A 26,738-nucleotide genomic window follows, 5' to 3' on the forward strand; every position below is an offset into this window, starting at 1 on the left:
TTGCCCCCCCCCCCCCCGTGTCTGGTTGCCCCCCCCCCCCCCCGTGTCTGGTTGCCCCCCCCCCCCCGTGTCTGGTTGCCCCCCCCCCCCGTGTCTGGTTGCCCCCCCCCCCCCGTGTCTGGTTGCCCCCCCCCCCCCGTGTCTGGTTGCCCCCCCCCCCCGTGTCTGGCTGCCCCCCCCCCGTGTCTGGTTGCCCCCCCCCGTGTCTGGTTGCCCCCCCCCCATGTCTGGTTGCCCCCCCCCCCCCGTGTCTGGCTGCCCCCCCCCCCCCCATCGTGTCTGGTTGCCCCCCCCCTCGTGTCTGGCTGCCCCCCCCCCCTGTGTCTGGTCGCCCTCCCCAGTGTCTGGTTGCCCCTCGCGCCCCCCCCCCCCCGTGTCTGGTTGCCCCCCCGTGTCTGGTTGCCCCCCCACCCGTGTTTGGTTGCCCCCCCGTGTCTGGTTGCCCCCCCCCCCCCGTGTCTGGTTGCCCCCCCCCGTGTCTGGTTGCCCCCCCCCCCCCCGTGTCTGGTTGCCCCCCCCCCCCCGTGTCTGGTTGCCCCCCCCCGTGTCTGGCTGCGCCCCCCCCCCCCCCCGTGTCTGGTCGCCCCCCCCCCCAGTGTCTTGTTGCCCCCCGCCCCCCCCCCCTTGTCTGGTTGCCCCCCCCCCCCCCCCCCCCCGAGTCTGCTTGCCCCCCCCCAGTCAAGGGAATACGGCATGCTTGCCTTCACTGGCCGGGGTATTGAGTATAAAAATTGGCAAGTCATGTTGCAGCTATATAGAACAGTTAGGCTCCGTTGGAGTATAGTGTTCAATTCTGGTCGCCACACTACCAGAAGGATGTGGAGGCATTAGAGAGGGTGCAGAAGAGATTTACCAGAATGTTGCCTGGTATGGAGGGCATTAGCTATGAGGAGCGGTTGAATAAACTCTGTTTGTTCTCACCGCAACGAAGGAGGTTGAGGGGCGACCTGATAAAGGTCAACAAAATTATGAGGGGCATAGACAGAGTGGATAGTCAGAGGCTTTTCCCCAGGGTAGAGGGGTCAATTACTAGGGGGCATAGGTTTAAGGTGAGAGGAGCAAGGTTTAGAGGAGAAGGTCGAGGGAAGTTTTTTACGCAGAGGGTAGAGGGTGCCTGGAACTTGCTGCCGGAGGAGGCGGTGAAGCAGGGACGATAGTGACGTTTAAGGGGCACCTTGACAAATAAATGAATAGGATGGGAATAGAGGGATACGGACCCAGGAAGTGTAGAAGATTTTAGTTCAGATGGGCAGCATGATCGGCGCAGGCTTGGAGGGCTGAAGGGCCTGTTCCTGTGCTGTACTGTTCTTTGTTCTGAGAGAAGAAATTCCTCTTCATCTCCACCTTCAATGGGAGACCCCTTATTTTGAAACCATGAGGGAAAACATCTGCTCCGCATCCACCCCGTCAAACTCCCATCAGTATTACATACGTTTCCATAAAATCACCCCCCATTCTTCTAAACTCCAAACAGTATGGGCACCACCTGCTCGGTTTTTTCTCATAAGACAGCCTTCTTCATTCAGGAATCTGTATAGTGCCAATCAGTATTTCCCATTTAGAGTGGAGACAGGACATAAGACCATAGAATCATAGAATCTACAGCGCAGATGGAGGCCATGAGACATAAGAGCAGAATTGGGCCATTCGGCCCATCGAGTCTGCTCCGCCATTCAATCATGGCGGATATGTTTCTCATCCCCATTCTCCTGCCTTCTCCCCATAACCCCTGATGCCCCTATCAATCTAAAAGAACACCAACACGAAGGATGAGGCTGCCTTTGCAGTACCTGCTGTTATTGATTTTGTTCCACAAGGTTAAGCCAACACACAGACTAGGCCGTACAGACTGGGTGTGAGAAATGAACCTTCCTGAACAGTGTTATTACATATAAAGGCTGTCTGAATGCACTTCAATTTCATTATATCTGTAATCATTAGGTACCTATTTGTGTTGTAGTCTTTGTATACTACGAACTTTAACCTTGCTGTGCTGAGCAACCTGCATTTTGCATCCAGGTTAGCCTTGTGTAATGGAATGAGAGGCAGCATCGAAACTGTTTTGTGGCCCTTGTTAACTATTGGCTGTGTCTTCCCTTAGGTGCCAGTTTGGTGCAAATCGTACACAATTATGCCAGTCTCTCAAGGAAAGCTCGAGGTATGTACAGAACGTCGAATGGACAATGCATGTACCCAGAGATAATCAAGTGCTCTCGCTGTACAGAACTGAGTGTAGCAACAGAAACATTTTGATAATTGATAGAAAAACTGGGTGTCATTGGTAACAAGCTGAGTGCCTAGAACTGGCCGATAGCTTAAAATCTCAGCTGGATAGGTCCACGCCCAGTTTATTAGAGACTTTCATCAGGCTCTACTCAAAAGGGAAAATTGACCCCAGATGCCAATGTATAATCACTGCACAGCCAACCACATCCCTTTCACTCCCCACCGGGTAAAGTATTAAAGTATATGTTGGATCTGGGAGTGACAGGACTGGGCTGGAACTGGACTGGATCCTATCCTGTAAGGAGTGAATATGTGGGTGCTCTGTCAGAGTGCAACCAGTGAGTGGAGCTCCACCCCAGCAGGAAGGCTGGAGATGCACTTCTGAAAACACTGAATGCACTGCCCAAAGGGGTTGAAACAGATTGAATAATAAATTCATGAAGAAGAAATAATTGTGGGATGGGGCAGGTTAGTGGGTAGCTCTCGAACAGCTGACAAAGGCCTCTGTGCTCTATAATTCAATGAAGTCCCAATGCCATCATATTTATAAATGTGTTTTTTCCCTCATTACAGAATTTCCCAGCCAGCTGGATGATCTGTCACCAACCTTGCTGAAGAAGGACTACAAAGACTTGGAGTTAATGAATACGTATGTAGCCAGAATTTCCTGACTGCTGCTGCTCAACATTCAAATAATGCTATTTCTCCATTGGGATCCTGCTCTAGAATGTGAGGGGATGGTGGGGGGGTTGCAGAATATGCTCAGCTCCAATATTCTAGAGTTAAAGCAGGGGAGTCAGCCTCACATACAAATCTCTTGCCTCTCATGAATCATAGAATCTCTGGAGTGCAGAATAAGGTCATTCGGCCCATCAAGTCTGCACCGACCCTCTAAAAGAGCACCCTACCTCAGCCCATTCCCTGCCATAACTCCACAACCCCACCTAACCTGTACATCCCTGGACACTAAGGGGCAATTTTATCAAGGTCAATCCACCTAACCTACACATCTTTGAACTGTGGGAGGCATCCAGAAGAAACCACGCAGCAACAGGGAAAAAGTGCAAATTCTGTAGAGACAGTCACCCAAGCCGGAATTGAACCCGGGTGCCTGGCGCTGTGAGGCAGCAGTGCTAACCACTGAACCACCATATCGCCGTTGGTGTTGAACACACCTAGTTTGACTTTGGAGTCTTGAATATCCAATTAGTCCTTAGTGTACTGAAAGTACTCCATGAATTGATCCTTGCAGCATACTGGAGGCACAGGGCATTGGTGAGACTGCACCTGGAGCACTTTGCACAGTTTTGCTCTCCTCACTTAAGGAGTGATATACTTACATTAGAGGCACATCAAGGAAAGTTCGCTAGGCAGATTCCTGGAATGAAAAGGTTGCCTTATGAGGAAAGATTGAGCAGGGTTAGATCTATTTTCTTGGAGTTTAGAAGAATGAGAAGTGATCTTTATTGAAGCGTATATGATCCCGAGGGGATTTGACGGGGTGGATGCTGAGAACATGTTTCCTCTTGTGGGGGAATCTAGAACTAGGGGGAACTGTTTAAAAATCAGGGTGTCCTATTTAAGATGGAGATAAGCAGGAATTTCTTCTCTAAAGAGTATTGTTAGTCTTTGGAATTCTCTTTCACAGAGAGCAGTGGAGGCTGGGCCATTGAACATATTCGAGGACAAGTTAGAAAGATTTTTGATCGCCAAGAGTTATGGGAGGCGGTTAAAGAGAAGTTAAGGTCACAATCATCAGCCATGATCATCTTCAATGGCGGAGCAGGCTTGAGTGGCTGAATGACCTCTTCCTGCTCCTGTTTCTTTTGAGTTTTTGGAGATGTCTCTGCTCCATTAGGTGGATGTAAGAGGTGCCATGAAATAAAATCGGGGGGTGAGGGGAGATTAGGGTTATCCCAGTGTCCTGCAGGCAATAGCTATCCCTCAGGTAAAAAGGTTGTCACCTGATCATTATTATATTCCTATTGATGGGAGTTTGCTGTGCACAAATTGGCTGCTACACGTCCTGTAGAACAGCAATGACTATACTATAAAAGTACTTAATTGACTGAAGGGTGCTTTGGTATGAATACAACTGTGTCCTTAATTGGTGTTGCGAAGGTGAGCTGCTGCTTGTTTTAGTTTTGGCAATTGAGCTCTTTCCTGATCGGGGTCTAAACTGGTTCCTATCAGATTCAATGCTCCTTTGAACATCTCCCACTGCTCAGGTCCTATTTTCTCCATTTACAGATTTGCCCAGTTTATTCTAAACAGTCTCTGTCTCATTGCCCTTGTCTAAATTAATAATCCATGCAGCTAGTTTTTGTTTCCCCCTCGTCCCTTTTAAACACTTCGTTGAACTCAATCACATTGCGTTTTTAGACTCGAAGGCTATCAATTAAGCCTTCACTCGCTCTAATATGGCATTTGTTAGTTCTAGAACAGCGCTTTCCAAGCTTTTCCTATAATCCCATTTTAATACTTTCCACTTGGTGCAGAATGAAAATTGACAGGGATGGGGCATTCAAATGGCAGGGGTACAGGCACAGAAAAAAAAGCTCAGATACCTACCTGTTAGTGGCTGCAATGGGCCTGAGAGATCATTAGACTACGCACATCGACACAAAGTATTATGTGTGCACTTTCAAAGGGCCTCCGAGTCGATTTCCAGACTTGTCACATCTGAGTCCTCGCAGCACAGCCATCATTGCTGCCTCGGAGCTCACAACCCCAATTGCTCATCCTGAATCTCCACTGGCTTTTGGCCCAGGTCTCCGGATTGTTGGAGACTGGACGTATGACTACAAGAGGCATAGGATGATCCACGGGGAGTGTGGAGACTGAGAATGGGGACTGGAGAGATGATGGATACTCGCGGGGTTGAGGTTTGGGTAGAGAGAGCGAGAGGGAGGACGCTGTTGCGGGCGAAGGAGGTAGAGTCTTGACCTGCTCAGTAACCTCGCAGCACTTGTTTGAGTTGATTAGTTCAGCTGGGCAGCAGGTGTAGGGAAACGGTGGGAGTGAGTATATAGGTATCAGTGTGGGATCACTGCTGCCCACAGTTTGCATCAACCCGTTAGGGGCTGGTTTAGCACACTGGGCTAAATAGTTGGCTTTTCACAGTAACTTCATTGAAGCCTACTTGTGACAATAAGCGATTTTCATTTAGGCTTTGGAATCAAAAACATAATTTTAAAATGTGTGTATTACACAAAACTAGGGGTGTTGATGGGCTAGTCCATGGTCGCCATCGTATCTGAGGGCCATAGGCTGCTCTCCCCTTTTGAGAGAGAGCTGAATAGTGGTGATTTAACCTGAGGATCAGCACACCTCGGACGAGGGGCAAGGTTGAGAACCTCAACCGGTACAGGAATTGAACCTGCGCTGTTGGCGTTGCTCCCCATCACCAACCAGCTGTCCAGCCAACTGAGCTAACCAAACCCCACATTGAGGAAGACAACCAATTACGGAAGGACATGAATCATTTTTTAAAAATGTAAAGTGCCCAATTCTTTTTTTTTCCCACTTAGGGGCAATTTAGCATGGCCAATCCATCTATCCTGCACATCTTTGGGTTGTGAAGGTGAGACCAATGTAGACATCGGGAGAATGTGTAAATTCCACACGGACAGTGACCCGGGGCTGGGATTGAACCCGAGTCCTTGTCGCCATGAGGCAGCAGTGCTAACCACTGCGCCACCATGCAGCCCCCGAACGTTAATAAATTTGAAGAATGGAAAAATAATTGGCGAATGAAGTTGAACACCGAGAAATGTGAGGTAATATATTTTGGTGGGAAGAATAGGGACGGTCACTTAATACTTAGCTGAGAATTTAGGTGAGGTAAATGAACAGAGGGGTCTCAGAATAAAAATACATCAATCACTAAAAGTTGGGCCACAGGTTAAAAGTCAAACCCAGAGCTAGGTTTCATTTCTAGAGAGATCGAATTGAAAAATAGGGAAGTTAGGCTAAACCTGCATTAAATCCTGGATAGATCGCATTTAGAGCACAGCATGCAGTTCCAGCCACAGAATTATTAAAAAGATATAGAGGCACTGGCGAGAGTGCAGGGAAGATTTACAGGGATGATACCAGAAATGTCCCTGTAAACGTCATCAGGAAAGGAGTGAAGAACGGAGGTTGAGGGGTGACCTAATAGCAGTATTTGAAATTTGGAAAGATTGTGATAGAATGGATACACAGAGAATGTTTCCTCATGTGGGGAAAAGCATCACTAATGGCCGTCAGCATGAGACAGTCACCAAGAGATACAAGAGGGAATTCAGAAGAAACTTTGTTACCCAGAGAATGGTGAGAATGTGGAACCCGGTACCACAGGGAGTGGTTGAAGTGAATAGTATAGATATAAAGGGAAACTATACAAGAACATGAGGGAGAAGGAAATAGCAGGTGACCATTGTAGATTTAAATGAGGGAAGATGGGAGGAGGCTTGAGTAGGAGCATAAACATCGCTATGGACTGGTTGAGCTGAGTGGCCTGTTTCTGTCTTTTTCATTCTTTCATGGGTCGTGTCTTTGTCTCGACCAGCATTTTTTGCCCATTCCTAATTGCCCTTGAGACGGTGTTGCTGAGTCACCTTCTTGAACTGCTGCAGTCCATGTGGTGTAGGTACACCCACAGTGCTGTTAGGGAGGGTGTTTCAGGATTTTGACCCAGTGACACTGAAGGAACAGCGATATATTTCCAAGTGTGTGGCTTAGAGGTGAACTTGCAGTTGCCATTATTCCCATGTGCCTGCTGCCGTTGTCCATCTAGGTGGTTGAGATTGTGGATTTGGAAGGTGCTTGGATTAGAATTGCTAGGTGCTTGACGCAATGGGCAGAAAGGCCTCACTTTGCGCTTTAAAACTCTGACTTGGTATGGTGAAGGAAATTCGGGAGGTTGTTGCAGTGCATCTTATCTATGGTACATACGGCTGCCGCTTTACATCAGTGATGGATGGAATGCCAATCAAGCGGGCTGCTTTGCCCTGGATGCTGTCGAGCTTCTTGCCCGTTGTTGGAACCGTACTCACCCAGGTAAGCGGAGAGTATTCCAGCACACTCCTGATTTGTATTCTGTGGATGCTTTATAGGCTTTGGGGGAGTCAGGAGGCAAGTTACTTGCAGCAGGATTCCTAGTCTTTGACCTGTTCTTGTAGCCACAATATTTATATGGATGGGTCCAGTTAAGCTTCTTTTCAGTAATGTTGATAGTGGGTAATATCTTTTGAATGTCATGGGGAGATTCTCTCTAATTGGAGATGATCATTGCCTGGAACCTGTGTGGCAAGAATGTTACTTGGTACTTATCAGCCCAAGCCTGAATGTTCTTGCTGTGTAATGACACAGACGGCTTCAGTGACTGAGGAGCCACAAATGTTACTGAAGACTGTGCAATTGTCAGCGACATTCCTGCTTCAGACCTTCTGATACATACCCCATCTAATCCTATATAATCTATATATTCTGTATAATCGATACATCCTACGCAATACCATCCTGACCATCTGACTTGTGATATGATTTTTACAGGACCAATGACGTGGTTCAAAGGCTGCTGTCACTGGAAATGGCAACGCGCGTAAGTCATTCCCCTTTTCAGATTGGGTTTTATTTAAGAAAAATACCAATGCATATCTCAGGCTTTCCAACAACATCTTTTCCTGATCTTGTGGTCAGCTCCTGTTTTATTTCTGCATCAAACCCTCCCTTTCCACTTTTAATGTAATAAAGGATCCCAAGACGTTTCACAGGAGTGTTGTGAAGCATAGTCTGGCACCGAGCCACAATGTAGTGTGATAGCCAAATGCCAAAAGCTTGGTTCGTGATCTAGGTTTGAAAGGACCCTTTGAAGAGCGAGAGAATATCTCAGCTGTACTGCGGGAGGACACCTCAGAGGGCTCGTATAGTGAGGCTATATGGGTAGAGATCAGGAATAAGAAGGGTGCAGTCATAATGTTGGGGGTTTACTACAGGCCACCCAACAGCCAGCAGGAGATAGAGGAGCAGATAGGTAGACAGATTTTGGAAAGGAGTAAAAGCAACAGGGTTGCTTTGATGGGAGACTTTAACTTCCCCAATATTGACTGGGACGGGGCAGAGTTTGTAAGGAGCATCCAGGAGGGCTTCTTAAAACAATATGTAGATAGTCCAACTAGGGAAGGGGCTATACTGGACCTGGTATTCGGGAATGAGACCGGCCAGGTGGTAGAAGTTTCAGTAGGGGAGCATTTCGGGAACAGTGACCACAATTCAGTAAGTTTTAAAGTGCTGGTGGACAAGGATAAAAGTGGTCCTAGGGTGAATGTGCTAAATTGAGGGAAGGCTAATTATAACAATATTAGGCAGGAACTGAAGAACCTAGATTGGGGGCGGATGTTTGAGGGTAAATCAACATCTGGCATGTGGGAGGCTTTCAAATGCCAGTTGAAAGGTATTCAGGACCGGCATGTTCCTGTGCGGAAGAAGGATAATCCAGGGAACTACCAGCCGGTGAGCCTTACGTCAGTGGTAGGGAAATAACTGGAGAGAATTCTTTGAGACAGAATCTACTCCCATTTGGAAGCAAATGGACGTATTAGCGAGAGGCAGCACGGTTTTGTGAAGGGGAGGTCGTGTCTCACTAACTTAATAGAGTTTTTTGAGGAGGTCACAAAGATGATTGATGCAGGTAGGGCAGTGGATGTTGTCTATATGGACTTCAGTAAGACCTTTGACAAGGTCCCTCATGGCAGACTGGTACAAAAGGTGAAGTCACACGGGATCAGGGGTGAGCTGGCAAGATGGATACAGAACTGGCTAGGTCATAGAAGGCAGAGCGTAGCAATGGAAGGATGCTTTTCTGATTGGGGGGCTGTGACTAGTGGTGTTCCGCAGGGATCAATGCTGGGACCTTTGCTGTTCGTAGTATATTTCAATGATTTGGAAGAAAATGTAACTGGTCTGATTATTAAGTTTGCAGACAACACAAAGGTTGGTGGAATTGCGGATAGCGATGAGGACTGTCAGAGGATACAGCAGGATTTAGATCGTTTGGAGACTTGGGCGGAGAGATGGCAGGTGGAGTTTAATCTGGACAAATGTGAGATAATGCATTTTGGAAGGTCTAATGCAGGTAGGGAATACACAGTGAATGGTAGAACCCTCAAGGGTATTGACAGTTAGAGAGATCTAGGTGTACAGGTCTACAGGTCACTGAAAGGGGCAACACAGGTGGAGAAGGTAGTCAAGAAAGCATACGGCATGCTTGCCTTCATTGGCCGGGGCATTGAGTATAAAAATTGGCAAGTCATGTTGCAGCTGTACAGAACCTTAGTTAGGCCACACTATGAGTATAGTGTTCAATTCTGGTCGCCACACTACCAGAAGGATGTGGAGGCTTTAGAGAGGGTGCAGAAGGGATTTACCAGGATGTTGCCTGGTATGGAGGGCATTAGCTATGAGGAGCGATTGAATAAACTCGGTTTGTTCTCACTGGAACGACGGAGGTTGAGGGGTGACCTGACAGAGGTCTACAAAATAATGAGAGGCATAGAGAAAGTGGATAGTCAGAGGCTTTTCCCCGGGGTAGAGGGGTCAATTACTAGGGGGCATAGGTTTAAGGTGAGAGGGGCAAGGTTTAGAGGAGATGTGTGAGGCAAGTTTTTTACGCAGAGCGTAGTGGGTGCCTGGAACTCGCTGCCGGAGGAGGTGGTGGAAGCAGGGACGATAGGGACATTTAAGGGGCATCTTGACAAATACATGAATAGGATGGGAATAGAGGGATACGGACGCCGGAAGTGCAGAAGATTTTAGTTTAGACTGGCGGCATGGTCGGCACGGGCTTGGAGGGCCGAAGGGCCTGTTCCTGTGCTGTACATTTCTTTGTTCTTTGTTTGTTTAATAAAACAGAAAATGTGGGAAATACTCAGCTGTTCAGGCAGTGCCTGTTGAGAGAATTCAGGCCTGTGACCCTTCTTCAGAACATGAAGAGGGAGAACCATTCATGATACCACTGGCTAAAATGGGGACCAGAGAAAGAAGTCACAGCTCAATGCTGTTGTTCAAGCGGGTCGCGGCTCCACGCAGCCCGCCGGGGGGGTCGCGGCTCCACGCAGCCCGCCGGGGGGGTCGCGGCTCCACGCAGCCCGCCGGGGGGGTCGCGGCTCCACGCAGCCCGCCGGGGGGGTCGCGGCTCCACGCAGCCCGCCGGGGGGGTCGCGGCTCCACGCAGCCCGCCGGGGGGGTCGCGGCTCCACGCAGCCCGCCGGGGGGGTCGCGGCTCCACGCAGCCCGCCGGGGGGGTCGCGGCTCCACGCAGCCCGCCGGGGGGGTCGCGGCTCCACGCAGCCCGCCGGGGGGGTCGCGGCTCCACGCAGCCCGCCGGGCCCAAGATTTGCCATTTTCTGCAATTGGAGTGAAGCACTGACAAGTGGCAGAGATGTGAAGCTGGGACATGCAGTCAGACAGAGGATGGAAAGGTCAGGCTGTGGTGATCTCGTGGACCAGCTGAGAGAAACCCCCTTTTCTGTAACTATTCACTACCAAATCCAGGTTTTCAATAACCTTGTGTGGAACTTTGGAACGGGGAAGTCTCTCATCCTGTTCAGTTAGGATTGATCTTCGTGTTTGTATTGAACTGACCTTAGTGAATGACTCCCTTTCAGAAAGAGAAGCTGAAACTGAAAACTAGCCAGCTCGTAGAGAAGGTGCAGAGGAGTCCCAGTGACGTTGGCTCCACAGAAGTACAAAGTGAGTTTGCTTTTCCCCTGTTAAAATTACACATTTCCCTATAATCTTTATTTACTGGCTTAAGCATTTGCATTAATATTTTTTTAAAACATGAGATGTTTTGTAGCAGAATTGACAGGTGGACAGAGACCAGGGCCGAAATTCTCCCGAAACGGCGCAATGTCCGCCGACTGGCGCCCAAAACGGCGCCAATCAGACGGGCATCGCGCCGCCCCAAAGGTGCGGAATGCTTCGCATCTTTGGGGGCCGAGCCCCAACATTGAGGGGCTAGGCCGATGCCGGAGGAATTTCCGCCCCGCCAGCTGGCGGAAACGGCCTTTGTTGGCCCGCCAGCTGGCGCGGAAATGACATCCCCGGACGCCGCATGCGCGGGAGTGTCAGCGGCCGTTGACAGTTTCACACGCATGCGCAGTGGAGCGAGTCTCTTCCGCCTCCGCCATGGTGGAGACCGTGGCGGAGGCGGAAGGGAAAGAGTGCCCCCACAGCACAGGCCCGCCCGCGGATCGGTGGGCCCCGATCGCGGGCCAGGCCACCGTGGGGGCACCCCCTCGGGGCCAGATCGCCCCGCGCCCCCCCCAGGACCCCGGAGCCCGCCTGCGCCGCCTTGTCCCGCCGTTCAAAAGGTGGTTTAATCCACGCTGTCGGGACAGGCAGTTTATCGGCGGGACTTCGGCCCATCCGGGCCGGAGAATCGAGCGGGGGGGCCCGCCAACCGGCGCGGTGCCGGAGACTTCGGCAACCGGCGGGGGCGGGATTCACGCCAGCCCCCGGCGATTCTCCGACCCAGCGGGGGGTCGGAGAATGACGCCCCAGATTCCTCCACATCCTGATGATCGGAATGACTAAACTGTTCCACCTTCCACCCCCATCCCTGCACACATGTCTACAGGGAGAGGAGAACAAAGGGAAAACCCAGCAACAAGTAGGGAACAAATACTCCAGGCGTTAATTTCTGTCCACCCTCATTAGACAATCAAAACCTGTCATGAAGATCATGTGTTAGGGCAGCATCTGGCGCAGTGGTTAGCACTGGGACTGCGGTGCTGAGGACCCGGGTTCGATCCCGGCCCTGGGTCACAGTCCGTGTGGAGTTTGCACATTCTCCCCATGTCTGCGTGGGTTTCACCCTCACAACCCAAGGATGTGCTGGTCAGGTGGATTGGCCACGCTAAATTGCCCCATAATTGGAAAAGAAAAATAATTGGCTATTCTAAATTTTTTTTTTTTAAATAAAGATCCTGTGTTCTCTGTAAAGACACAAAGCTTCTATGTGATGTGATCTGTGCTCCAGTCTAGAACAATTCCAGCTCCCTTGTGAAGGTGTACAGAGAGCTGGTAACACATTGCAGAGACTCGCTAGTACCTGGGGAAAGGAAGAATAGCCCAACACCCAATCATTTCCAACTCTTAAACAGTTTAAACACATGTCCTTGGTCCTCCCCAATCTATTACACTGCAATCAATGGGAGTATGAGTCTGCTGTTTATTTTATAGACCTCAATTGGGTCACGTTGATGCTTTGTGCTGCTCTAAAGTAAATAGATAAAGGCCTTTGAGCCTGTCAGAGTAGCTGAGGTTGTTTAAGCTTGGAATCATTCTTGCCGCCCTCTGGATGTTTTGCAAGATCACTGTATCACTCCAGACTTGGACAGAGTCTAGATGTACTCTGACCCAGGGACCTGTGTAGTGTCCAAATATTGTCCTTTGGTTTCTAGCACCATTGACTCTGCCATTTACACCACAGAAGGAGGCTATTTGGCCCATTGTGTTGATGCCAGTTTTGTGTGAAGCATCCAGTCATTTCCCAGCTCTGGCCCCATATTGCAATTGTATTTTGTTCAAGCCCCCACCCAATTTCATTGTGAAATCATTCATTACCTCCTGTTTCAACACCATCAGGGGCAGCTGAATTTCAGCTCATTGCCACTCGGTGCATTTGAAAATTAAGTTCGTTCTCGCTGTGAGGGCCTCTTCAAACGCACTTCCTAAACCTGCTACTTCCAACACCTAGAAGAGATAGGGCAACGGGTGCAGAGAAAGCAAAAAGGGGACATGAAAGGCAGGTAAAATAAAGGAAAATTCTAAATTGTTTTACAAGAACATTAAGGGTAAAAGGATAAGTAGGGAAAGAGTAGTCAGTCTAATGGTGGGGAAACTATTGGTAGCAATTCTGAGAGGCATAATTAATCTGCACTTGGAGACAGTAAGAAGGTCTTATCTCCACATCATGCACTTGGAGAGGCAGCGATTAATCAAGAACAGTCAGCATGGTTTTGTTGAGGGGAGATCATGTCTGACCAACAATTGAATTTTTCAAAGAGGTGACCGGGTGTGTCGATGAGGGAATCGCATGTGCATAGTCTACTTGGACTTCAGCAAGGCTTTTGATAAGGTCCCACATGGGAGACTGATGGCCAAGGTAAGAGCCCAGGGGATCCAAGGAAATTTGGCAAATTGGATCCAACATTGGCTGAGTGGCTGGAAGTGATGATCGAGGGATGTTTTACTGACAGGAAGCCCATGTCCAGTGGGGTACCGCAGGGGTCAATGTTGGGCCCTTGCTTTTTGTGGTTTATATAAATGATTTAGATATGAATGTAAGAGGGTTGATCAGTAAATTTGAAGATGATCTGAAAATTGATGGGTAGTCAATGGTAGTGAGAAGGATAGCGTTAGATTACAGGAGGATGTAGATGGGCTGGTCAGATTGACTGATCAGTGGCAAATGGAATTCAGTCCGGATAAGTGTGAGGTGATGCACTTTGGCAGGACAAACACAGCAAGGGAATACATGATAAACGGCAGGATCCTGGGAAGCACCGAGGATCAGAGGGACCTTGGTGTGCTTGTACACCGGTCCCTTAAAGTAGCAGAGCAGGTGGATACAGTGGTTAAGAAGGCAGATGGTATTCTTGCCTTTATTAGCTGAGGCATAAGGGAGGTTATGCTGGAACTGTATAAAACATTAGTTAGGCCACAATTAGAGTATTGTGTGCACTGGAAAGGATGCAGAGGAGATTTACCAGGATACTGCCTGGGTTGGAGAAGATTATGAAGAGAGCTTGAATAGACTTGGATTGTTTTCCTTGGAGCAGAGGAGACTGAGTGGGGACATGGTTGAGATGTATAAAATTATGAAGGGCATAGATAGAGCAGACAGGAACAAACTTTTCCCCTTGGTGGAGGGATCAATGACCGGGGGGTAATGATTTAACAAAAGGGACAGGAGAGGGGATGAGGCAAAACCTTTTCAGCCAAAACCTTTGGGCAGCATGGTAGCACAAGTGCTACCAGGGTCCCAGGTTCGATTCCCTGCTGGGTCACTGTCCGTGCAGAGTCTGCACATTCTCCCCGTGTCTGCGTGGGTTTCACGCTCCCACCCCAAAGATGTGCAAGGTAGGTGCATTAGACATGCTAAATTGCCCCTTAATTGGAAAAAATAAATTGGGTACACTAATTTTTTTTAAAAACAACAGCTTCAAGCTCTCCTCCAAGTCACTCACTATCCTGACATAGACATATTTCACCAACCCTTCATTTTTGCTGGAAACTCCTGGCCTAACACTGCTCCCTCCCCAGCGTCGCCCTTTCCCATTCTAGTTGACATCTACAATCTTTCCTCTAACTTTCCATTCTTTCTTTCCCATAGTTACAAACACTGACAGTTCTGACGGTCTCTCAAATGACTCCTTATCACCTTCCACGGAATTTGTGTAAAACATTTCGAATTTGGTCAATATTTCCCAGCACACATTCAACAGGTGTCAACAAGTTCAGCTCCTTTAACTGGGAATTAATCCTGGGTTCAAGTCAATCCTTTAGTTTCCTTAATCTTGATATTGAAAAGGCCAAAAACTCTTCAATTCCTCTTCAAGCAGGTTAGCAGGATTGAACAACTTGCTATAACTCATTCTTTGAACCCGAGTTGAACACACCACAGAGAAGGGTGTTGATATAGAAGTTTACATCACTAACTTCAAGAGTTCTATCAAATACTATACATGAAAGTGGTGGCGTTGGGTTTGGGGTGACTGATCGGTCACAGGCCTGAACATGAAGCTGTTGCCTGGCATTCGAGTTTTTCAGCTGAAGTCTTCGCAGTGTTTGTTTGGTGTCTCCATTTACTGAAGTAAGCTTCCAGAGGGTATCTTCAGTGAATGTTTTCTAAATGTTCTGTAGCTCTTTAGCCTAGGAACATCAATTAAGGTTTGAGGTGCGAGGTGGAAAGTTTAGGGGAGATGTGCGAGGGATGTTTTTTTACACAGAGGGTAGTGGGTGTCTGGATCTCGGTGCTGGAGGAGGTGGTGGAAGCAGATACGAAAGTGACGTTTAAGGGGCGTCTTGACAAATACATGAATAAAATGGGAATAGAAGGATACGGACCCTGGAGTGTAGAAGGTTTTAGATTGGCAGCATGGTTGACGCAGGCTTGGACGGCCGAAGGGCCTGTTCCTGTGCTGAACTTTTCTTTCTTCTTTGAAGCCAGGGGCAAATCGTCAGAAAATAAGAGATGTGAAACAGAGAAACATCCTTAAAGAACAAATTATTTTCCTGCTCCTACTCAATTACCTCTGCCCTCCACAGAATCACAGAACTGTTACAGCATGGAAGGAGGCCATTCGGCCCATCTTGTCTGCACTAATTCCCTGAATGAGCAATTAAATAGTGCCATTCTCCATCTAACCCTATGCATTCATCCTTTTCAGATAATAATCTAATTCCCTTTGGATAGTTTAGATTGAACCTCCCCTACATTCAGGCAGCGCATTCCACACCCCAGCCACTTGCTGCGTAAAGCCATTTTTCCCTCATGTCAAGTTTGCTTTTTTAGCTAAATTAAATCTGTGCCCTTTCATTCACGATCCGTTAACAAGTGGGAACAGTTTTATTTATGTACTCTGATCCGACCCCTCATCATTTTAGATATCTCAATCAAAAATCCTCTCGGCCTTCTTTTCTCCAAGGAAAACAGTCCTAACTTTTCCAATCCTTCTTCATTGCTAAAGTTCCTCATTCCTGGAACCAGGGGCTGGTTTAGCACAGTGGGCTAAACAGCTGGCTTGTAAAGCAGACCAAGGCCAGCAGCGGGGGTTCAATTCCCGTACCGGCCTCCCAGGTTCCGGAATGTGGCGACTAGGGGCTTTTAGCAGTAACTTCATTTGAAGCCTACTTCTGACAATAAGCGATTTTCATTTCATTCTCATCAATCTTTTCTGCACCCAGGAACCAGTTATATTGCCATGCTGTACTGCAAATCTACTCGGCCATTTAACCATCTACAAGCAACAGCACAGAAATAGTGTAGATTTCTCCAGAACTTCTATACCATCACCCATTAGACTGATTCATCTCTGTGTGTCTTATCTCATCGTATGAAGTCAACTCCACTGGAAAAGTGAATTTAATACAGGATCAGCCTACTGACCTCCATGAAGGGATACATCATTGGACTTTGATTCTGAACTCTAGACCCACCTGTAACAAGTTTTATGTGGTATATACACTAAATCCCTTTTTCCTCTATCCCTCTTTTATTGTATGAGTGCACAGGGAGCAACGTGGCAACCCTCCTATGTTTTGAGTGTGTGCAAATAAACTAACCCTTTGAGTTCATCCTATCTCGGGTTTGGCGTGGGGTTATTAATAGAAAATTGGCTCACATCAAAACTGAGGGAAGCAAATCAAAACACCTTTCTGTTTATGGATGAATGGCAAAAGGAGAAATCAGTGCTGTTTAAATTAAATCCTCTCCTGTCCGTAATAGTATCATCCGCATATTGTGAAATTGTGCACTGTACACCAAAGTTCGATATCATTAATATGTATCAGGAAAAGCAAGGGTCCCAACACTGACTCCTGGGTAAACTCCACTGCTCTATTTCCTGTCACTCCGCCAACTCTTTATCCATGTTTCCACTGTCTCTTTTAATCCACGAGTGATAACTTTGCTCCCAGGGCTGTTGTGCGGCACTGTATCAAGCCTTTTGGAAGTCCATGTAGACCCCATCAATAGCATTGCTCCCATCAGCCCCCGATGTTACCTGTTCAAAAGACTGCAGCAAATTAAACAGGATTTTCACTGAAGAAATCAATGCTGGCTTGGATTTATTTTTGCCCCCCCTGTTTATCACAAGCTACTCCATGGAGACATCATCTGAAAGCACAGTGTTTTCACATGTACCATGACAACATACACCTCTCTCTACTCCTCCATTGTTGCTAAATCATTAGACTGGATCCTTTACAATGTGTGCAAGTGAGTGCAAAGAGAATGATGGGAGCTCTCTGATTCTTGAAATGGTTCTGTCTGGAGGTGCAGACTAGTATGTGTCAAATGATTGCAGTGTAATAGTCTCTCACTCTCACTCTCTCTCTCTCTCCTCAGTTGCCATCTTAACAGCAAAAATCCGGAATTACCAAGAGCACCTGCAGGTACACAGGAAGGTGAGTGTCATAGAATGCAAGGACAGCCCACATATTGATTTTAACACTGTGCTGGGACAGTGAGCAACTGAGACACACCTCTGAGATCTCTCCAAGTCACAATTCCAAGTCCAGCTGCACTCCATGCCCTGTGCCCTCGCCCCCCTGTATAAACAGAGGGGCTGGGAGAGGGGGACATTATTGAGAGGTGCAGTGCTGAGCTGCAGAAAAGGAGGATTTCTTGAAAAGATGTGGTGTAAATGGAGACAGGATTGAGTCACAGCATGTCCCAATGTTCAATCACATGCCATGGTGATGGAGCAAGCCTGCAGGAAATAGTTGATCCACAAATTGAAACCTGCATCTGTCAATAAAAGGGACAAAATTGCAAAATGTAATGAAGTAACAAAGAGGAACTGAAAATGGACTAATAGTTTAACTGGCTACTGTTAAATCCTCCTTTTCTGAGCTGGTCAGTGCTTTTAGTTCAGTGATTTGCTGGACCTGTGCCCAGTGATGTGTACAAGTGTTTGCTCAATGGGTAGGTTTGCTCTTGATCAAACTGAGTCACAACAGGTGGGAAACAGCCCAACTTTGATTCCTCTACAGGTCATCCTCTCATCTGAGTAGAGGACTAATAATGAGCCAGGAACTCGAGCATTGATCCCTGTCCATTGACTATTGCTGGATAATGGATATGTGGGTATTTTGTGAAGCCAGCTCCTCTGGAACTCAACTTTAGAATCTACAGTGCAGAAGGAGGCCATTCGGCCCAGTGAGTCTGCACCAGCTTCTGGAAAGGGCAGCCCACTTAAACCCACACCTCCACCCTATCCCTGTAACCCAGTAACCCCACCTAACCTTTTGAACAAGGGCAATTGATCACGGCCAGTCCACCAAATGCATATCTTTGGACTATGGGAGGAAACCTGAGCACCCAGAGGAAATCCTGAATGAGCCTGGAACATCGTCGCCCTGCAGCGAGCCTGTGGCATGTTAGCCCTGCCTCTGAGACCAGGGCACGGTTACTCTCTAAAGCATTGAGCTTCAATCCAGATTGTGTTAGAATCTGAATGTAGGACTCAAACTCTCAACTCTCTGATTTGAGGGGGGAGAGCTCGCATTAAACCAGGGCTGACGACAGTAGCTGGTTAAATTATTAGTCCAGTTTCAGTTCCTCTTTGTTACTTCATTACATTTTGCAATTTTGTCCCTTTTATTGACAGATGCAGGTTTCAATTTGTGGATCAACTATTTCCTGCAGGCTTGCTCCATCGCCATGGCATGTGATTGAACATTGGGACATGCTGTGACTCAATCCTGCCTCCATTTACACCACATCTTTTCAAGAAATCCTCCTTTTCTGCCAATTTCCCTCTCCTTTCCAAGGAGGAATTGGATCCTTGCTGCCACCTGATTCTGTAGGTGCCATTGACACTCGCGCTTGTCAGTCTGACATCTGCTTTTCATTTGCGAATATGAGCGATGGTGATATTTGACAGTGGCAGGGATCACAGTTGAACGTGACTTTGCATGTTATCTCCAACAAGACTGTCAGGCCACCATAGTGTTAAATGGAATTTTACAACACAAAACCTGGCCAATCGGACCTCCTTGTCCATACTGGTGTTTATGTTCCACAAGAGCCTAGTCACCCCCTTCTCTTATCAGTAAATCCTCACTCTGACCTATAATCATTCCACAATTCTGTGATTTAGTGCCCTTAAATTCTTTATCTCTTCATCTAGGTTCCCCTTGAACTTTTGCTATTGCCTCAACTGCTTCAGGTGGTTGTGGCTTCCACATGAGTTTTAATGCATTGTATACAGGAATCCTGTCTGATAGTTCCTCTTAGTCGGGGTCAGTTCTGGTCCAGCTGTTTGAACATGAAACCCATCACATTCTTCTCAGCACAGCAAGGGCTTACTGTATACTCTTCACTTAAATTTGCAGCATGTCTGTGTTGGCTTGTGGAATCATCCCGTTCAGATACTTGAGCACAAAATCTAAACTGACAATCCAGGGCAAAGGCAGCACAGTGGTTAGCACAGTTGCTTCACAGTTCCAAGGTCCCAGGTTCGATTCCCGGCTTGGGTCACTGTCTGTGTGGAGTCTGCACGTTCTCCCCTTGTCTGCGTGGGTTTCCTCCGGGTGCTCCGGTTTCCTCCCACAGTCCAAAGATGTGCAGGATGGGTGGATTGGCCATGCTAAATTGCCCTTAGTGTCCAAAAAGGCTAGGTAGGGTTACTGGGTTACGGGGATTAGGAGGAGGTGTGGTTAGGTAGGGTGATCTTTCCAAGGGCCGGTGCAGTCTCAATGGGCCGAATGGCCTCCTGCACTGTAAACTCTATGATTCTATGAATCAACGTTGTTGATCATTATTTTTTGCTGTTTGTGGCGGCTTCCTGCGTGTGAAGAGCTTGCTGCGTTTCCTACATAACAACATTGACTCAGCTTCAAAGTTTATTTTGAGATGCTTTGAGAGATCCTATAGCCCTGAAAGACGTTGTATAAACAAATGTCTGTTGTCCTATCACAAGCTTGCGGGGATGTGTTGGGTTCTCCGCATGGCCCCCGACAGATTCTGTGCTTTCTATTCTCATTAGGCCCATGGGAGACAATGGGGACTTGCGGTAGGGTGGGATTCATTTTACAATTTACCTCCTTGGGATCTGCGGAAAGTCAAAGCAAAGGCTGATGTAAATGAGGCATGCAATTCCATCAGATCCAGTGAACAGTTTCAAGTAGTTGAACAACCATCACGGACTCAGTTACACACGGCTGTTCATGGTCTTTAGTTTCCCACTCAGTCTAATCATACTCGTTCTCAGTCTCCATACTCTATAATGTTTCTCTTTTCAAAACTTAAAATAAGTTTAAATATTTTATTGACTGTTTCAGAAAGTTTACAGCAGACCGTTCCACATTCAAACCTCACACTGAAGTACCTTTAACTAAAAGGTTCTCGTAGAAAAATAGAAGCAGATTGAGGCAGTTCGGCCCTTCGAATCTGCTCCGCTATCCATTGTGATCATGGCTGATCATCAAGTTCAATACCCTGATCCCGCTCTCCTCCCTCTTTAGCCCTAAGAGCTATATTTAATTCCTTCCAGAAACGCAAGGTTTTGACCTCAACTACTTTCTGTGGTAGTGAATTCCACAGATTCACCACTCTCTGGGTGAAGAAATTTCTCCTCAGTCCTAAAAGGTTTACCCCTTATCCTCAAACTATGACCCCTAGTTCTGGACTCCCCCACCATCGGGAATATTCTTTCTGAATGTACCCTGTCTAATCCTGTTCGAATTATATAAGTTTCTATGAGATCCTCTCTCACTCTTCTCAACTCCGATGAATATAATCCTAACCGATTTAGTTTCTCCTCGTATGACAGTCCCACCATCTCCGGAATCAGCCTTTTAAACCTTCGCTGTACTACCTCCATTGCAAGAACATCCTTCCTCAGACAAGGGCACCACAACTGCACACAATACTCAAGGTGTGTCCTCACCAATGCCCTATACAATTGCAGTAAAACATCTCTATTCCTATATTCAAATCCTCTCACTGTAAGGCCAAAATACCATTTGCCTTCTTTACTGCCTGCTGTACCTGCGCGATTACTTTCAGCGACTGATGCACAAGGACACTAAGGTCTCGCTGAGTATCCACCTCTCTCAATTTACACCCATTCAAATAATAATCTGCCTTCCTATTTTTGGTACCGAAGCAAAACTTCACATTTATCCACATTATACTGCATTTTCCATGCATGTACCCACTCACTCATCCTGTCCAAATCCAGCTGAAGCATCTCTGCAGCCTCCTCACAGCTCACCCTCCCACTCAACTTTGTATCTTCTCCAAATTTGGAGATAATACATTTCGTTCCCTCGTCCAAATCATTAAATATAATGTGAACAGTTCGGGTCCTAGCAAGGATCCCTGCTGTACCCCACTTTGTGGCACCAGTGACTGTCTGCCAGTCAGAAAAAGACCCATTTAAGAGAGGGCATGAACAATCTTTGGCGGGTAGGATCAAGGAAAACCCCAAGGCCTTTTACACATATGTGAGAAATATGAGAATGACTAGAGCGAGGGTAGGTCCGATCAAGGACAGTAGCGGGAGATTGTGTATTGAGTCTGAAGAGATAGGAGAGGTCTTGAATGAGTATTTTTCTTCTGTATTTACAAATGAGAGGGGCGATATTGTTGGAGAGGACAGTGTGAAACAGATTGGTAAGCTCGAGGAAATACTTGTCAGGCAGGGAGATGTGTTGGGCATTTTGAAAAACTTGAGGATAGACAAGTCCCCCGGGCCTGACTGGATATATCCAAGGATTCTATGGGAAGCAAGAGATGAAATTGCAGAGCCGTTGGCAATGATCTTTTCGTCCTCATTGTCAACAGGGGTGGTACCAGGGGATTGGAAAGTGGCGAATGTCGTGCCCCTGTTCAAAAAAGGAACTAGGGATAACCCTGGGAATTACAGGCCAGTTAGTCTTACTTCGGTGGTAGGCAAAGTAATGGAAAGGGTACTGAAGGATAGGATTTCTGAGCATCTGGAAAGACACTGCTTGATTAGGGATAGTCAGCACGGATTTGTGAGGGGTAGGTCTTGCCTTACAAATCTTATTGAATTCTTTGAGGAGGTGACCAAGCATGTGGATGAAGGTAAAGCAGTGGATGTAGTGTACATGGATTTTAGTAAGGCATTTGATAAAGTTCCCCATGGTAGGCTTATGCAGAAAGTAAGGAGGCATGGGATAGTGGGAAATTTGGCCAGTTGGATAACGAACTGGCTAACCGATAGAAGTCAGAGAGTGGTGGTGGATGGCAAATATTCAGCCTGGATCCCAGTTACCAGTGACGTACCGCAGGGATCAGTTCTGGGTCCTCTGCTGTTTGTGATTTTCATTAATGACTTGGATGAGGGAGTTGAAGGGTGGGTCAGTAAATTTGCAGACGATACGAAGATTGGTGGAGTTGTGGATAGTAAGGAGGGCTGTTGTCGGCTGCAAAGAGACATAGATAGGATGCAGAGCTGGGCTGAGAAGTGGCAGATGGAGTTTAACCCTGAAAAGTGTGAGGTTGTCCATTTTGGAAGGACAAATATGAATGCGGAATATAGGGTTAACGGTAGAGTTCTTGGCAATGTGGAGGAGCAGAGAGATCTTGGGGTCTATGTTCATACATCTTTGAAAGTTGCCACTCAAGTGGATATAGCTGTGAAGAAGGCCTATGGTGTGCTCGCGTTCATTAACAGAGGGATTGAATTTAAGAGCCGTGAGGTGATGATGCAGCTGTACAAAACTTTGGTAAGGCCACATTTGGAGTACTGTGTACAGTTCTGGTCGCCTCATTTTAGGAAGGATGTGGAAGCTCTGGAAGAGGTGCAAAGAAGATTTACCAGGATGTTGCCTGGAATGGAGAGTAGGTCTTACGAGGAAAGGTTGAGGGTGCTAGGCCTTTTCTCATTAGAGCGGAGAAGGATGAGGGGCGACTTGATAGAGGTTTATAAGATGATCAGGGGAATAGATAGAGTAGACAGTCAGAGACTTTTTCCCCGGGTGGAACACACCATTACAAGGGGACATAAATTTAAGGTGAAAGGTGGAAGATATAGGAGGGATATCAGAGGTAGGTTCTTTACCCAGAGAGTAGTGGGGGCATGGAATGCACTGCCTGTGGAAGTAGTTGAGTCGGAAACATTAGGGACCTTCAAGCAGCTATTGGATAGGTACATGGATGACGGTAAAATGATATCGTGTAGATTTATTTGTTCTTAAGGGCAGCACGGTAGCATAGTGGATAGCGCAATTGCTTCACAGCTCCATGGTCCCAGGTTCGATTCCGGCTTGGGTCATTGTCTGTGCGGAGTCTGCACGTCCTCCCCGTGTCTGCGTGGGTTTCCTCCGGGTGCTCCGGTTTCCTCCCACAGTCCAAAGATGTGCGGGTTAGGTGAATTGGCCAATGATAAATTGCCCTTAATGTCCAAATTGCCCTTGGTGTTGGGTGGAGGTGTTGAGTTTGGGTATGGTGCTCTTTCCAAGAGCCGGTGCAGACTCAAAGGGCCGAATGGCCTCCTTCTGCACTGTAAATTCTATGATTAATCTAGGACAAAGGTTCGGCACAACATCGTGGGCCGAAGGGCCTGTTCTGTGCTGTATTTTCTATGTTCTATGTTCTATTCCAACATTTGCTTCTTTTTGCTAACCAGCTTTCTGTCCAGCTCTAGAGACTACCCATAATCCCATGCGCTTTAACTTTACATATCAATCTGCTAGGGGCTGGTTTAGCACAGGACTAAATCGCTGGTTTTGAAAGCAGAAAGGCAGGCCAGCAGCACGGTTCAATTCCCGTACCAGCCTCTCTGAACAGGCGCCGGAATGTGGCGACTCGGGGCTTTTCACAGTAACTTCATTTGAAGCCTACTTGTGACAATAAGCGATTTTCATTTCATTATGTGAGACCTTGTCAAAAGCCTTCTGAAAGCCTAAATAAACCACATCCACCAGTTCTCCCTGGCCAACTCTACTAGTTACATCGTCATAGAATTATAATAGATTTAGAACATAGAATACTACAGCGCAGTACAGGCCCTTTGGCCCTCGATGTTGCGCCGACCTGTGAAACCACTCTAAAGCCCATCTACACTATTCCCTTATCGTCCATATGTCTATCCAATGACCATTTGAATGTCCGTAGTGTTGGCGAGTCAACTACTGTTGCAGGCAGGGCATTCCACACCCTTACTACTGAGTAAAGAACCTACCTCTGACATCTGTCTTATATCTATCTCCCCTCAATTTAAAGGTATGTTCCCTCATGCTAGACATCACCATCCGAGGAAAAAGGCTCTCACTGTCCACCCTATCCAATCCTCTGATCATCTTGTATGCCTCAATTAAGTCACCTCTTTACCTTCTTCTCTCTAACGAAATCAGCCTCAAGTCCCTCAGCCTTTCCTCATAAGATCTTCCCTCCATACCAGGCAACATTCTGGTAAATCTCCTCTGCACCCTTTCCAATGCTTCCACATCCTTCCTATAATGCGGCGACCAGAATTGCACGCAATACTCCAAATGCATCCGCACCAGAGTTTTGTATAGCTGCAACATGACCTCATGGCTCCTAAACTCAACCCCTCTACCAATAAAAGCTAACACACCGTACGCCTTCTTAACAACCCTCTCAACCTGGGTGGCAACTTTCAGGGATCTATGTACATGGACACCGAGATCTCTATGCTCATCCACACTGCCAAGAATCTTACCATTAGCCCAGTACTCAGTCTTCCTGTTACTCCTTCCAAAATGAATCACCTCATACTTTTCTGCATTAAACTCCATTTGCCACCTCTCAGCCCAGCGCTGCAGTTTATCTATGTCCCTCTGTAACTTGTAACATCCTTCCGCACTGTCCACAACTCCACCGACTTTAGTGTCATCTGCAAATTTACTCACTCTGCGCCCCTCCTCCAGGTCATTTATAAAAATGACAAACAGCAGTGGCCCCAAAACAGATCCTTGTGGTACACCACGAGTAACTGGACTCCAGTCTGAACATTTCCCATCAACCACCACCCTTTGTCTTCTTCCAGCTAGCCAATTTCTGATCCAAACGGGGCAGCACGGCAGCCTTGTGGATAGCACAACTGCTTCACAGCTCCAGGGTCCCAGGTTCGATTCCGGCTTGGGTCACTATCTGTGCGGAGTCTTCACATCCTCCCCGTGTGTGCGTGGGTTTCCTCCGGGTGCTCCTGTTTCCTCCCACAGTCCAAAGATGTGCAGGTTAGGTGGGTTGGCCATGATAAATTGCCCTTAGTGCCAAAATTGCCCTTAGTGTTGGGTGGGGTTACTGGGTTATGGGGATAGGGTGGAGGTGTTGACCTTGGGTAGGGTGCTCTTTCCAAGAGCCGGTGCAGACTCGATGGGCCAAATGGCCTCCTGCACTGTAAATTCTATGAAATTCTATGAAATCACCCTGAATCCCATGCCTCCGTATTTTCTGCAGTAGTCTACCGTGGGGAACCTTATCAAACGCTTTACTGAAATCCATATACACCACATCAACTGCTTTACCCTGATCCACCTGTTTGGTCACCTTCTCAAAGAACTCAATAAGGTTTGTGAGGCACGACCTACCCTTCACAAAACCGTGTTGACTATCTCTAATCAAATTATTCCTTTCCAGATGATTATACATCCTATCTCTTATAAACCTTTCCAAGATTTTGCCCACAACAGAAGTAAGGCTCACTGGTCTATAGTTACCGGGGTTATCTCTACTCACATTCTTGAACAAGGGGACAACATTTACTATCCTCCAGTCTTCTGGCACTATTCCTGTAGACAAAGATGACTTGGAGATCAAGGCCAAAGGCTCAGCAATCTCCTCCCTAGCTTCCAAGAGAATCCTAGGATAAATCCCATCCGGCCCAGGTGACTTATCTATTTTCACACTTTCCAGAATTGCTAACACCTCCTCCTTATGAACCTCAAGCCCTTCTAGTCCAGTAGTCTGAATCTCAGTATTCTCCTCGACAACATTGTCTTTTCATTTAGCTCCTCTCCTATCTCCTCGGACTCCAAGCACAACTTCCCACTACTGTCCTTGACTGGCCCTACTCTTACCCTAGACATTCTTTTATTCCTGACATATCTATAGAAAGCTTTAGGGTTATCCTTGATCCTACCTGCCAAAGACTTCTCATGTCCACTCCTGGCTCTTCTTAGCTCTCTCTTTAGGTCCTTCCTAGCTAACTTGTAACTCTCGAGCGCCCTAACTGAACCTTCATGTCTCATCTTTACATAAGTCTCCTTCTTCCTCTTGACAAGTGTTTCGACTGCTTTAGTAAACCACGGTTTCCTCACTCGACCACTTCCTCACTGCCTGACAGGTACATACTTATCAAGGACACGCAGTAGCTGTTCCTTGAACAAGCCCCACATTTCCATTGTGCCCATTCCCTGCAGTTTTCCTCTCCATCCGATGTATCCTAAGTCTTGCCTCATCGCATCATAATTGCCTTTCCCCCAGCTATAACTCTTGCCCTGCGGTATATACCTATCCATTTCCATCACTAAAGTAAACGTAATCGAATTGTGGTCACTATCACCAAAGTGCTCACCTACCTCCAAATCTAACACCTGTCCTGGTTCATTACCCAGTACCAAATCCAATATGGCCTCGCCTCTCGTTGGCCTATCTACATACTGTGTCAGGAAACCCTCCTGCACATATTGGACAAAAACGGACCCATCTAATGTACTCTAACTATAGCGTTTCCAGTCAATATTTGGAAAGTTAAAGTCCCCCATAACAACTACCCTGTTGCTTTCGCTCCTATCCA

General features: G+C 47.3%; 1 protein-coding gene across 1 annotated transcript in view; it reads left to right on the plus strand.

Annotated features, from left to right (window-relative positions):
* mrps15 (mitochondrial ribosomal protein S15) overlaps positions 1 to 26,738 on the plus strand; it is a 37,315-nt gene that overhangs the window by 1,060 nt on the left and 9,517 nt on the right. The window contains exons 2-6 of the mRNA XM_072502990.1: positions 2,102 to 2,158; positions 2,800 to 2,875; positions 7,765 to 7,813; positions 10,878 to 10,962; positions 17,348 to 17,406. Of these exons, the coding sequence (XP_072359091.1) occupies positions 2,102 to 2,158; positions 2,800 to 2,875; positions 7,765 to 7,813; positions 10,878 to 10,962; positions 17,348 to 17,406 (326 nt within the window). The remainder of the gene's footprint in view (positions 1 to 2,101; positions 2,159 to 2,799; positions 2,876 to 7,764; positions 7,814 to 10,877; positions 10,963 to 17,347; positions 17,407 to 26,738) is intronic.

The sequence above is a fragment of the Scyliorhinus torazame genome, chromosome 1, assembly GCF_047496885.1.
Source record: "Scyliorhinus torazame isolate Kashiwa2021f chromosome 1, sScyTor2.1, whole genome shotgun sequence".
In the NCBI taxonomy this organism is placed as follows: domain Eukaryota; kingdom Metazoa; phylum Chordata; class Chondrichthyes; order Carcharhiniformes; family Scyliorhinidae; genus Scyliorhinus; species Scyliorhinus torazame.